The sequence below is a fragment of the Chiloscyllium punctatum genome, chromosome 26 (assembly GCF_047496795.1).
Source record: "Chiloscyllium punctatum isolate Juve2018m chromosome 26, sChiPun1.3, whole genome shotgun sequence".
NCBI lineage: Eukaryota > Metazoa > Chordata > Chondrichthyes > Orectolobiformes > Hemiscylliidae > Chiloscyllium > Chiloscyllium punctatum.
Window position 1 is genome coordinate 55,047,524 of NC_092764.1, and position 15,049 is coordinate 55,062,572.

The following is a 15,049-nucleotide window of genomic DNA, read 5'->3' on the forward strand; positions in this document are numbered from 1 at the left end:
CCTAGGATGAAGCTCTTTAGGATCTGGGATCTAGTCTGCCTACAGGTTCAATTTGCTAGTGACTATAATTTTCTTGAGTTCCTCCCTTCCAACCATGTCCAGTTAGCTGCTCTTTGTTTTGGAGATGACGTTCACAGCTTTGGTTAGCTCAGTTGGCTGGAAAGCTGGTTTGCAATGCAGAGAAGTGCCAACAACATGGGTTCAATTCCCATGCCTGCTGAAGTTATGAAGGATGCTCCTACTCAATCTCTCTCCTCGCTTGAGACATGGTGACCCTCAAGTTAAACCACTATCAGTTGCATCTCTTTGATAAGAGAGCAACCCTATAGTCCGGTAGGAATATGGTGACCTTTTATATCTAAGACCGAGTTAATTTGCCATTTTCCAATTTTCCATCATTAATTACCCAGACTCTTCCCTCGTAAATATCTAGAAACTCTCACTATCTGTGTTTATGCATTTTTAGGTTGCTTTCCGTCACAATCTAATTTTCCCCTCCATATTAATCCTTTACACAATGTTTGAATTCCAAGTAGAACAGTTGTTTCAGGAGTCAGGAATGTTACTGCAGTTACAGCTGATTGCTTCACGTATTTGATGCAGCCAATTGAGTGATACTTTTCTTGTCTTCACTCATCTGCTCTTAGAAGATCAGTTCTATTCGAAAGTGATTGCTGCTGTGATCAGCTAAAATTGGAGAAATCCAGAAGGAGCCTTTCTCTTCATTTTGTTTCTTCTCCAACCATGAACGGCCATGTTACTTTAAGGTGTCTCATTTACGGCAATTGTTTAGTCAAGAAATGGGCAGATGTCACTACCTTTTAGTGTTCGTTGAGTGGAAAGTTGAAGAGGCTACTTCACACCCAGGCTTCTGAAATAGGCAGTCTTAAATATAATTGAAAACCCACTTCAGTGTTAGATTTCCAGTAATTACTGTATGCAGGTGTCTGCATTGACATTTTGGCATATGATTTTTTAATTAATGAAGCAGAAATATTACTTCTGGAGTGCTGAAACTAATAAGGCTGGTCAAATGGGTGGCACGGTGGCACAGTGGTTAGCACAGCTGCCTCACAGCGCCAGAGACTCTGGTTCGATTCCCGCCTCAGGCGACTCTCTGTGTGGAGTTTGCACATTCTCCCCATGTCTGCGTGGGTTTCCTCCGGGTGCTCCGGTTTCCTCCCACAATCCAAAAAACAAATGTGCAGGTTAGGTGAATTGGCCATGCTAAATTGCCCATAGTGTTAGGTGAATGGGTAAACGTAGGGGAATAGGTCTGGGTGGGCTGCGCTTTGGCGGTTTGGTGTGGACTTGTTGGGCCGAAGGGCCTGTTTCCACACTGTAAGTAATCTAATCTAACCTAATCTAATTTGTGCCTTTGGTAGTGATTTGGACAGAGAATAGTTTAAATGCATCTTTATTTGGATTCATCCCATGATTTGGGCCTGTGCCTATTCTTATCTGTGTTCCTTAGTGCTGAGGGGTCAGTTAGTTCAGTTGGTTGGATGAATGTTTCGTGATGCAAAGTGATACCAACAGCATGGATTTAATTACCACACTGGCTGAGGTTACCATGAAGGACTGACTTTCTCAACCTCTTCCTTTGCATGAGGCATCATGACCCTCAAGTTAAACCACTACTAGTGTCTCTTTCGAATGAGGCAGCTGCTGTATATTACTAATAGTCAGGTAGGACTATGGTGACTTTTTTTTTGTTGAATTGCATAATATGATTTGTAACCAAATCCATTCTTTATTCTAAGCTATACTTTAACTATCCTCCACTTCTCTGCAGTTCAGGTTCTCAGGATCCCACAATGTCGAGATTGGTGATTACACGTTGAGGAACATTGAGGAATTTAATGCTGCAGAGCAATCTTGATTTTTAATTTGATTTTGAGACAGTGTGTGGCACTAGCAAGACTGAATGTGTTTAGTTGTCTGTAGTTGGGACTGAAAGTGATGCAAACCATGTTTATAGTGTTAAACTAGATAACTAGGCCAGGCCAGCTGCAGATTTCAGATTCCCTTTCCTGAAGGTCATTAATGAGCCAGTTGGGTTTATCTGACAACTGTTAAAAATCACACAACACCAGGTTATAGTTCGTAAACCCAACGGGTTTATTTGGGAGCACTAGCTTTCAGAGCGCTGCTCCTTTATCAGATGGTTGTGGAGTATAAAATCGTAGGACACAGAATTTATAGCAAAAGTTTAGTGTGATGTAACTGAAATTATATATTGAAAAAGACCTGGATTGTTTGTAAGAATGGGCATTCTGGATTAGTGGTGCTGGAAGAGCACAGCAGTTCAGGCAGCATCCAAGTAGCTTCGAAATCGACGTTTCGGGCAAAAGCCCTTCATCAGGGCTGTAAGAATGGGCATGTTGCTTTCAGTTCTTTTATATGTAAATCCCAAAACCTTTTTTTAAAAGTTACATTCTCAAATGAACTTTAACAGTATGTGCCATGTTGGCCCAGATAATACACTGAAGGTGTCAGGTGCCCTGAGTGAGGCTGTCTGTGTGCCCCAATATTCAGACTGATTCTAATCTAAAAAAGGGATTTACAGAATCTTACATGAATTCATGCAGTTTTTGAGCAAAATAAAATGTAATTCTGCAAATATAAATTCACCCCACAAACATGTGTGTCTGTGTGTGGGGGCGGAGTATGAATGTCTGTGAGAGTCTGTGTGTGTGTCTAAAGGGATATAAGTCTGAGAGGGTGCGTGTGGGAATGTGTGAGCATATGAGAGAGAGCTTGTGTATGAAGATGGTCTGCATGATGTATGGGTCTGTAGGAGTGTGTGTGTGTGGGTGGTGCAGTGGGGTCACCTGTAGTGTGACATGAACCCAAGGTCCTGGTTGAGGCCATCCCCACTGTTATCAAACTTGGCTATCAGCCTCTGCTCGGTCACTTTGTGTTGTTGCCTGTTCCGAAGTCTGCCTTGGAGGCCGGTCACCCAAGGGTGACTGGGCCTCTGCCGTAGCCTCTGTTCAGTCTCGCCAATATACCATGCCTCAGGGCATCCTTACCTGCAGTGGACGATGTTGGCAGAGTCACATGAGTACCTCCCACCATGCTATGGCAACGGATGAGTGGACACCGCACAACAATCAACAGACAGGAATGTTCCCTCCCAGTTGGAGAACACTTCAGCTGTCTGGGACATTCAACCTCGGAGCTTCAGGTGACCATCCTCCAAGGTGGACTTCAAGAGAGGCAACAACGCAAAGTGGATGAGCAGAGGCTGATAGCCAAGTTCGGTACCCATGGGGCTGGCCTCAATCGGGACCTTGGGTTCATGTCACACTATAGGTAACCCCACTGCACTACACACTCAGACACTCCTACATACCCATACCCTCACCAGACCCTCTGTCATACACAAACTGTCTCTCATACGTTTAATCATACACTCCCATGCTCTCATACGCACACTCTCACAGACTTGTACCCCTTTACACTCTCACATACACACTGTCTCACAGACAATCATACACCCTCACGCTCATACACACACACACACACACACACACACACACACACACGTTTGTGGGGTGAATTTGTATTTGCAGAATTACATTTTATTTTGCTCAAAAACTGCAGGAATCCATGAAAGATTCTGTAAATCCCTTTTTTTATATGAGAATCATTGGGACACAGACAGCCTCACATAGTGCACCTCACACCTTCAGTGCATTATCTAGGCCAACACAGCACCAATTGTTAAAGTTATATTCTCAAATGAACTTGAAGGAAGTTCTGGAATTTACATATGAAAGAACTGAAACCAACATGCCCATTCTAAAAGAGGATTCTGGGTAATCCAAGATGGAGGACGGGAAAAATTTCTGGCTGTAAGAGCTGCTCCTTTTTTTTTGAGATATCTTAGGTTTTGGAGGTGATTTCCTCGAATTCAGGAGCAGCAATTACTGTTTTATATGCTGTTGCATTGTTTTGGAACTTTGGAAAAAAAAAGTCAAAACAACAGCAGTTTAAAAGGGAGAAGAGCAGACAAAGGAAGCACATGGTGAGAACAGTGCAGGAGAGAGAGAGAACCTGCACAGTTACCGCCTTTGTTATTTGAATTCGTGTATCGCTGGACATCTGAGTCCATCTGGGAAAATAAACAAACAATGAAATTAACAACTAATCTTGGAGGAATTGTTGGGCGAAGTTCATAGCACAGAATCAGATAAGTTAATTGTTGTTTTAATTCTGTCCAAGAGAGAGGCTGCAGTAGTGAGTATAGTGGATTCTTTCTTGATTATATGTTTTTGGAGATAAGTCTCTTGATTAAACTTAAAATATAAGCCATAGCTATTAATTTAACCTGGGGCAGTGTTTGTAGAGGAATAAGACAATGTTATTTTCTGGGTCTGTAGATTGTGAAGGAGCAAAAATGGCCTTTGCAGTGATATGTACTTCTTGTCAGGTGTGGGAGTTTAAAGAGAATTTAAGGGTTACTGCGGATTATATCTGCCATAAATGCTGTTGGATGCAAATCTTATCAGACCAAGTGAATCGGTTGCAGAGACAGATAGAAGCGATGAGGAATTTGCAACAGCAACAGTATGTGATGGATGGCAGTTATAGGAAGGGGGAAAGTCTCAGATACAGTCACATAGATGGGTTAACTCCAGGAAAGGTAAGAGAGGTCAGCACCTAGGGCAGGAGTCTTTTGTGGATATACCCATTTCAAACTGGTATGCTGTTTTGGAAAATATAGGGGTGATAGATTCTCAGGGGAACATAGCACAAACAGCCAAGTTTCTGGTATTGAGACTGGCTTTAATGCAACGAGGAGTACATCACCTTCCAAGAGATCAATTGTGTTAGGGAATTCTCTAGTCCGAGGTATAGCAGACGTGTCTGTGACCAGCAGAGAAAAAGCAGAATGGTGTGTTGTTTCCCTTGTGCCAGGATCAAGGATGTCTCAGAGAAGGTGCAGAATGTTCTCACAGGGGAGGGGAGCCAGCAGGAGGTCATTGTCCACATTGGAACCAATGACATTGGAAGGGAAAAGGTTGAGACTCTGAAGGGAGGTTAGAGAGAGTTAGGCAGAAATTTAAAAAGGAGATCCTCAGGGGTAGTAATATCTGGATTACTCTCAGTGCTACGAGCTAGTGAGGGCAGGAATAGTAGGATAGAGCAGATGAGTGCATGGCTGAGGAGCTGGTGTATGGGAGAAGGATTCACATTTTTGGATCATTGGAATCTCTTTTGGGGTAGAAGAGAGCTGTACAAGAAGAACAGATTGCACCTAAATTGGAAGGAGACTAATATACTGGCAGGGAATTGTGGGCGGCATGGTGGCACAGTGGTTAGCACTACTGCCTCACAGCGTCAGAGACCCGGGTTCAGTTCCCGCCTCAGGCGACTGACTGTGTGGACGTTCTCCCTGTGTCTGCGTGGGTTTCCTCCGGGTGCTCCGGTTTCCTCCCACAGTCCAAAGATGTGCAGGTCAGGTGAATTGGCCATGTTAAATTGCCCGTAGTGTTAGGTAAGGGGTAAATGTAGGGGAATGGGTGGGCTGTGCTTCGGCGGGTCGGTGTGGACTTGTTGGGCTGAAGGGCCTGTTTCCACACTGTAAGTCTAATCTAATCTAAAAAAAAATTTGCTAGAACTGCTTGGGAGGATTTAAGCTAGTAAGGTGGGAGGGTGGGACCAAGGGAGATAGTGAGGAAAGAGATCGATCTGAGATGGGTACAGTCAGGGCAGGCAGGGGCAAGGTAAGTAGGACTAATAAATTAAACTGCATTTATTTCAATGCAAGGGGCCTAACAGGGAAGGCAGATGAACTCAGGGCATGGTTAGCAACATGGGACTGGGATATCATAGCAATTACGGAAACATGGCTCAAGGATTAAGCTTAATGTTCCAGGATACAAATGCTACAGGAAGGATAGAAAGGGAGGCAAGAGAGGAGGGGGAGTGGCATTTTTGACAAGGGATAGCATTATAGCTGTGCTGAGGGAGAATACTCCCGGGAAATACATCCAGGGAAGTTATTTGGGTGGAACTGAGAAATAAGAAAGGGATGATCACCTGATTGGGATTGTATTATAGACCCACAATAGTCAGAAGGAAATTGAGAAACAAACTTGTAAGGAGGTCTCTGCTATCTGTAAAAATAATAGGGTGGTTATGGTAGGGAATTTTAACTTTCCAAACATCGACTGGGACTGCCATTGTGTTAAAGGTTGAGATGGAGAGGAATTTCTTATGTGTGTACAAGACAATTTTCTGATTCAGTATGTGGATGTACCTACTCGAGAAGGTGCAAAACTTGACCTACTCTTGGGAAATAAGGCAGGGCAGGTGACTGAGGTGTCAGTGGGGGAGCACTTTGGGGCCAGCGACCATAATTCTTTGTTTTAAAATAGTGATGGAAAAGGATAGACCAGATCTAAAAGTTGGAGTCCTAAATTGGAGTCCTAGTGGCCATAGTGGAAAGACAACGGAATGAGGACATGCCACAACCCAAAGGACTAGCCACGCTACCATACATCAAGAACATTTCAGAACTGACAGCCAGACTACTACGACCACTAGGACTCATAACAGCACACAAACCAACAACCACTCTCAGACAACAACTCACCAGGACAAAGAACCCGATACCCAGCATGAGCAAAACCAACGTAGTGTAACAAAATCCCATGCAAGGACTGCACAAAACACTACATAGGGCAAACAGGAAGACAGCTAACGATCCGTATCCACGAACACCAACTAGCCACGAAATGACACGACCAGCTATCCTTAGTAGCCACACACGCAGATGACAAGCAACATGAATTCAACTGGGACAACACTACTATTATAGGACGAGCCAAACAGAGAACAGCCAGGGAATTCCTAGAGGCATGGCACTCGTCCACAGATTCTATCAACAAACACATTGACCTGGACCCAATATACCGGTCACTACAGCGGACAGCTGGAACTGACAACCGGAAGCGGCAGAGACAAACTGCCGTAAGTGCCGGAGGAAACAACACAGAAGTGCTTCACAGGAAGCTCCCAAGCACTGAGGATGTCACCTAGACAGGGGACGAAACGTCTGCAACACAAATTCCCAGCTCAGCGAACAGAACCACAACAAAGTAGGAGTATACTTAAGAGGGAAATCAGGAGGGCAAAATGGGGACATGAGATAGCTTTGGCAAATAGAATTAAAGAGAATCCAAAGGGTTTTTACAAATATATTAAGGACAAAAGAGTAACTAGGGACAGAATAGGGCCCCTCAAAGATCAGCAAGGCAGCCTTTGTGTGGAGCCACAGAAAATGAGGGAGATACTAAATGAATATTTTGCATCAGTATTTACTGTGGAAAAGGATATGGAAGATATAGACTGTAGGGAAATAGATGGTGCCATCTTGCAAAATGTCCAGATTACAGAGGAGGAAGTGCTGGATGTCTTGAATCGGTTAAAAGTGGATAAATCCCCAGAACCTGATAAGGTGTACCCGAGAACTCTGTGGGAATCTAGAGAAGTGATTGCTGGGCCTCTTGCTGAGATATTTATATCATCAATGGTGAGGTGCCAGAAGACTGGATGTTGGCTAACGTGGTACCACTGTTTAAGAAGTGTGGTAAAGACAAACCAGGGAACGAAAGACCGGTGAGCCTGACCTCGGTGGTGGGCAAGTTTTTGGAGGGAATCCTGAGGGACAGGATGTACATGTATTTGGAAAGGCAAGGACTGATTCGGGATAGTCAACATGGCTTTGTGTGTGGGAAATCATGTCTCACAAACATGATTGAGTTTTTTGAAGAAGTAACAAAGAAGATTGATGAGGGCAGAGCAGTAGATGTGATCTATATGGACTTCAGTAAGGCGTTCGACAAGGTTCCCCATGGGAGACTGATTAGCAAGGTTAGATCTCATGGAATACAGGGAGAACTAGCCATGTGGATACACAACTGGCTCAAAGGTAGAAGACAGAGGGTGGTGGTGGAGGGTTGTTTTTCAGACTGGAGGCCTGTGACCAGTGGAGTTCCACAAGGATCGGTGCTGGGCCCTCTACTTTTTGTCATTTACATAAATGATTTGGATGCAAGCAAAAGAGGTAGTTAGTAAGTTTGCAGATGACACCAAAATTGGAGGTGTAGTGGACCGTTACCTTAGATTACAACAGGATCTGGACCAGATGGGCCAATGGGCTGAGAAGCGGCAAATGGAGTTTAATTCAGATAAATGCGAGGTGCTGCATTTGGGGAAAGCGAATTTTAGCAGGGCTTATACACTTAATGGAAAGGTCCTAGGGAGTGTTGCTGAACAAAGAGACCTTGGAGTGCAAGTTCATAGCTCCTTGAAAGTGGAGTCGCAGGTAGATAGGATAGTGAAGAAGGCGTTTGGTATACTTTCCTTTATTGGTCAGAGTATTGAGTACAGGAGTTGGGAGGTCATGTTGCGGCTGTACAGGACATTGGTTAGGCCACTGTTGGAATATTACATGCAATTCTGGTCTCCTTCCTATTGGAAAGATGTTGTGAATCTTGAAAGGGTTCAGAAAAGATTTACAAGGATGTTGCCAGGGTTGGAGGATCTGAGCTACAGGGAGAGGCTGAGCAGGCTGGGGCTGTTTTCCCTGGAGCGTTGGAGGCTGAGGGGTGACCTTATAGAGGTTTACAAAATTATGAGGGGCATGGATAGGATAAATAGACAAAGTCTTTTCCCTAGGGTCAGGGAGTCCAGAACTATAGGGCATAGGTTTAGGGTGAGAGGGGAAAGATATAAAAGAGACCTAAGGGGCAACCTTTTCACGCAGTGGGTGGTACGTGTATGGAATGAGCTGCCAGAGGATGTGGTGGAGGCTGGTACAATTGCAACATTTAAGAGGCATTTGGATGAGTATATGAATAGGAAGGGTTTGGAGGGATATGGGCCGGGTGCTGGCAGGTGGGACTAGATTGGGTTGGGATATCTGGTTGGCATGGATGGGTTGAACCAAAGGGTCTGTTTCCATGCTGTACATCTCTATGATTCTGATGGACTTGAACAATCCAGGTCTTTTTCAACATATAACTTCAGTTACATCACACTGTCAACCTTTGCTATAAATACTGTACCCTACCATTTTATACTCCACAACCTCCTGATGAAGGAGCAGTGCTCCAAAAGCTAGTGCTTCCAAATAAACCCGTTGGACTATAATGGTTGTGTTGTGTGATTTTTAACTTTGTACACCTCAGTCCAACACCTGCATCTCCAATCTTATCTGACAACTGAGCTGCATCTGTTTTCTGATGTGTACAAGTGGTTAGATTTATTGAACAGCTTTCACGTAACTGGTGCTGCCAGCACCAAAGGTTAGATCATGTGTCAAACATACCTACGCAGACTATATATTAAACAAGATAAATGGAGTAAGAGCTGGGTGATGCTCATTTCTTGAGGTTACTTTTATCTGGTGATCGTTTTGGATGTAGCTGTTCCTGATCATTGTCCCTGAAGCTGCAGTTTTTGCAGCAGTTCCTGATCAATTTGTCTTGATGCTGCCAGTAACTAATCAACCCTGATGACTGCTTACAAACAGGCCACCAACACAATGAACACTTCAATCTGCAACACCATACATCCTGTAAAATGAGACTAATAGTGGGTTACAGATTACTACTGCAGCGTACTGGCCTGCCCGAACCCTGCCATTCAATGAACTTTCTCCGCAGTAATTGAACGCTGTTTGGAGTACTGCCACACGGCCAGATATCCAAATTTGTCCTATGTTGTTCTGATGTATGTTAATTAGCCTCGAAAGAAATTGCCCCATCATTAGTGGAATTTGGATGCTCTTAATTGATGGGTACTTGGAATAAGGGGCAAAAAACAGGATTGGGATTCAGGCAAAAGCTGTCAATCTGGCTTTCTTACAGTCTTTGATTTCTCTTTAAATTACTGGTTTGCAATCCACTACATATGAACCCTGCACTATCCAGTCCCTGTTTCCCATTTCTCTTTAGTGATGCATTTTCTACCCATTGTCATTATGCTGTTCGTTTTCATTGTGTTTCAAGTATTTTTCAAATGCAACTAGCTGTTCTTGACAAAGAAAAGTTGACGCAGGAAGCATGCCAAGTCTTCCAGGAACAAACCTAAAAGTTCTGTTTGAAAAGCATTTTTGTTGTGATCAACATGGAATTGGCCAACCTCAGTCCTGTACTGCCACCTAGTGCCAGAACTGAGATTTTGGAGAAATGAGAAACCGCCGTCTCCAGAGATGTCAGCTGTAGTATTGACCGTGCTCCTATGATCATGAATACATAGCATGATCATAACAGTTGACTCAATCTTGGAGGTTCAGCCCTGAGATCTTCATTTCATTCAACTATTAAATGGCCATTCTGTTACAGCCTAATGCACGTAGTAGCCAACGAAGGGCAGACACCAAACTAATTTTTAATTGTGCTGCATTTCAATCCCATTTTCTCCCAATAAACGGAGCAATCCTGAGATTTTCTCATCCTTGGACTTGAAATTCAGTGCTGGATTGTGTGAACAAGGAAAATCAACGTGAAGATTAGATGTGGGCTGCTGCATCCCAAAGCTCGGTTTTTGAGACAAAAAAGTGCTCTCCATGGTGGCTGACAAAGAACACCACATTAGTTGGAGGAAGAAATGGAAGTGCAGATTCTGTGATGGTGGATGTTTGTTTGTATTTGTTGAATTTTGAGTGTTGTCTTTTTGCAGCAGAGGCAGGGTGTGACCCGGAGTAGAACCTCAAGCATCAGCCTGACTGTGGAGCATGCACTGGAGAGCTTTGACTTCCTTAACACCTCCGACATGGAGGATTCAGAATTCTCAGAAGAAGAGGCAGAGAAGATTGGAAGGTATGGCATGTTTCTTGTGGCAAGGCCTATGTTGAGGGAGGTGATAGAAACCCGTAACTCACAAAGAGGCTATTGAGCCCATTATACCTCTGGCTGTTTGAAAAAAGTATATATTTTTTTGTGCCACATCTTTGCTTTTGGTCTATAATCCTGCAAGTTCCTCCTCATATCCTTTTTTAAAAAATAATTGAATCACCTTGCACCACTGCTCTGGGTAGAGCATTCCAGATCCCCAATACTAAGATAAAACATTTCTCCTCATCTTTCCCTCAAGGTCCTTGTCACGATTTAAATTCTGGCCTCTGGTTATTGAGCTTCTTACTGATGATAGGAAACAGACTTTCTTAATCAAACCTTTCATCATCTTGTAAATCTTTTTATTAAGTCTTCTAAACTTCTCTATTCCAAGGAGAACAATCCTAATTTCCCAAACCAATCCACATGTTTGACGTTTCCTAGACCTTGTCGTCCTCTGCTGTAGCCTTTCCATCACTCTTTCCTCCTCTGATGTATGGAGGTTGCAGAATTGTTTCCAGTACTATAGCTGAGGCCCATTGTTTTATGAAGCTCCAGATTTTATTGCTTTACATTTGTTGCTCTGCAATTGATATGCTGCTTGATTCATATTATTATTTTGTCCCAGCATGTTCAAGGAATTGTGAAAATGGACACCATAATGTCTCTGGTCATCTGCGCTTTATAACATAATGTCATTTATAGCTTCCCATATTATGCCTCCCAAAATGCATCATTTTACACATGTCTGCACTGAGATCTATTTACTGGACTTCTGCCTAGCTCACTATCTATGCCTATGTCATCCTGAAGCCCAATAATTATTATTTAACTAGCTATCATTGCCTTGCCATTTAACACTGAAACATACTTAATGTATAACAGGTGGTGCTGTGAATGATATGGGTGTAGTAAATTTTGGAAGCACAACAAGTAGTTTTGTAATTTTTTTGTTTGAAGAGGCCTAATTTCATCCCATAAATCTTGGTCCCACTCTCTATCCTCTATTACCTATTCCAACCACCACAGTGCTTTTGAGAGCTGAACTTGATCATCTTCCGCATTATCGTTATTAATTGCTGAACCATTGGTTACTTCACCTACCAAGTTCTTAAGCTCTTTGATTCCCTCCTTAAACCTTTCTATCTCTACCTCTTCCTCCTCCTTTAAGAGAATTGTTTAAAACCTGCATCAAGCTTTAGACAAATCTGCCCTAGCATCTCCTTAATTGTCCCAGTGCCAAATGGTGTTATTGTGTGATGGTGGGGTTTTTGTCTACATTGAAAGTGCTAAAATGTCATCTGTACCTCAGTTGGTAACATGCTGACATTCCACTGAAGGAATACGGCATTGTTGGAGGCACCATCTTTTTGATACAATGTTAATCCAAGATTTAGTTTGTCTTCTCAAGTAGATGCAAAAGATTCAGTGCAACTCCTTCAAAAGTTATCACTGATGATTGAAGGACATATATCAGCTGGAACACCATAACAAAAATTCAAGTTATTTGCTCATTATCACATCACTGTTTATGGGAACTTGCTGTGGGAGATGCTGGAGAGACAGAGTCGAAAAGTGTGGCACTGGAAAAAGCACAACAGGTCAGGCAGCATCCGAGGAGCAGGAAAGAAAATAGTCAACATTTCAGGCATTAACCCTTCATCAGGAATGTGGAGGGGGAAGGGAGCTGAGAGATTAATAGGAGGGTGGGGACAGGGGGAGGGTAGGTGGGATGGCGATAGGTGGATGCAGGTAGGAGATGATTGTGATAGGTCGGTGGAGAGGATAGGCAGGAAGGAAGATGGACCGATATATCCCTACGTGCTGCCCCACCCTGCCCCCACCCCCTTTTTATCTCAAACCACCACCCCTTCACATTCCTGATGAAGGGCTAATGCCCAAAACAAAGCTGTCCTGCTCCTCTGATGCTGCCTGACCTGCTGTACTATTTCCAGTGCCACGATTTTCTACTGTAAAGCACAAAATAAATGCATCTTTTTGCTTTGCTATGAAGGTATTTTTGAAGATTTCACTGTCATGGGCAGATCAGTTTGTCTGTGTAACTCCTGAAAGCCTGTGAAAGTGAAACTGTATCAATCTATTTCTGCTTCTTGTGACAGGCGCAGCAATAATGTGCGGGGGCTAGCTGCAGGGCCCAGTGAAGCACTAACTGAGGATACTGGAGTCGGCAGTGGTTCCGAAGGGAGTCCGGTTCCAATGACAACAGGAAATGAATACTTGGACCAGGTTCTAATCGTACACTTGAATAACTGCAGCAGGCTTCTACTGGTAAATATGTGAGATCTTCTCATTATCTGCAGTGTTGGCAGTTACTGAAACTTTGGGCATTTCACCAAGTTCTTTGTTAAAGTAGCTCTTTGCTCATCTTTGACAGATAGCACAGACTGTCTTTGTGAAGTAGGGTGGTTCCCATATAATGTACTTACTTTGCAATTATTTACAAGTCAAAGGAGACCATGATGTATCTTTTCCCTTCTGTGCAAGTCCACGTACGTAAGTGCAGATTAAATTAACACCTGATAGGAATTGGCATTTTGAGCATTAATGCCTAAGAAAGTACAAGTTTATCAGTGGCTTCCTATTCAATGTATCCCAGAATTCTGTGGGAAACTAGGGAAGTGTTTGCTTGGCCCCTTGCTGAGATATTTGTATCATAAATAGCCACAGATGAGGTACCAGAAGATTGGGGGTTGTCTAACATAGTACCATTATTTAAGAAAGATGGTAAGGAAAAGATAGGAAACTATAGGTGGGGGAGCATGACGTCAATGGCTAAGATGTTGGAGGGGATTCTGAGACACAGGATTTACATGCATTTGGGAAGGCAAGAACTGATTAGGAATAGTCAACATGGCTTTGTGTGTGGGAAATCGTGTGTCGTGAACTTGATTTTTATGAAGAAGTAACAGAGGATGGATAAAGGCAAGAGTGGTGGATGTAAGCTATATGGACTTCAGCAAGGCGTTCAACAAGGTTCCTCATGGTAGACTGGTTAGCAAGGTTAGATCACATGGAAAAGAGAGAGAACTAGCAATTTGGATGCAGAACTGGTTCAAAAGTAGAAGACAGAGGGTGGTGGTGGATGGTTGCTTTTCAGACTAGAGGCCACTGACCAGCAGTTTGCCACAAGGATCTGTGCTGGGTCCACTGCTTTTCGTCATGTATATAAATATTTGGAAGTGAACATAAGAGGTATGGTTAGTGAGTTTGGAGGTGTAATGGATAACAAAGAAAGTTACCTCCGTGTACAACAGGATCTTGATCAGATGGGCCAATGGGCTGAGGAGTGACAGATGGAGTTTAATTTAGATAAATGTGAGGTGCTGCATTTTGGAAAGACAAATCAGGACTTTACATAATGATAATGTCCTGGGGAGTGTTGCTGAACAAAGAGACCTTGGAGTGCAGGTACATAGCTCCTTAAGTGGAATCATAGGTAGATAGGTTAGTGAAAGTGGTGTGCTTACCTTTTATTGTACAGAGCATTGAGTGTGTAGGTGTTGGGAGGTCATGTTGCAGCTCTACAGGTCATTGGTTGCGCCACTATTGGAATATTGCGTGGAAGTTTGGTCTCTCTGCTGTAGGAAGGATGTTGTGAAACTGGAAAAGGTTCAGAAAGATTTAAAAGGATGTTGTCATATTTGGAGGGTTTGAGCCAAAGAGCTAAGCTGAATAGACTGGGGCTGTTTTCCCTGGAGTGTCAGACCTTGAGGAATGACCTTATAGAGGTTTATAAAATCACAAAGTGCATGGATAGGGTAAATAGACAAGGCCTTTTCCCTGAGGTGGGAGACTCCAGAGCTAGAGGGCATACGTTTAAGGTGAGAAGAGAAAGATTTAAAAGGAATCTAAGAGGCAAACGTTTCATGCAGAGGGTGGTTCATGTATGGAATGGGCTCCCAGAGGAAGTGGGTGGAGGCTGGTACAGTTACTCCATATAAAAGTAATCTGGATGGGTACCTGAATAGGAAGGGTTTACAGGAATATGGGCCAAGTGCTGGCAAATGAGACTAGATTAATTTAGGATATCTCGTCGATATGGTTGAGTTAGACCGAAGGGTCTGTTTCTGTGCTGTATATCACTATGACTCTATAAATTCTCTGATTTGAGAGTTGTCCTTAGCCGTTCTGAAATTACTCTGCAGTACTACATTCTGTCAGCAGATGACACT

At 43.3% G+C, this 15,049-nt stretch overlaps 1 protein-coding gene across 4 annotated transcripts in view; it reads left to right on the forward strand.

Annotated features, from left to right (window-relative positions):
* The window catches only part of ripor1 (RHO family interacting cell polarization regulator 1), a 324,487-nt gene that overhangs the window by 287,401 nt on the left and 22,037 nt on the right, over nt 1–15,049 (forward strand). For all 4 annotated transcript variants that reach the window (XM_072547436.1, XM_072547435.1, XM_072547437.1 and 1 more), the window contains exons 14-15: nt 10,702–10,841; nt 12,977–13,145. In XM_072547436.1, coding sequence (XP_072403537.1) covers nt 10,702–10,841; nt 12,977–13,145 — 309 coding nt within the window. The remainder of the gene's footprint in view (nt 1–10,701; nt 10,842–12,976; nt 13,146–15,049) is intronic.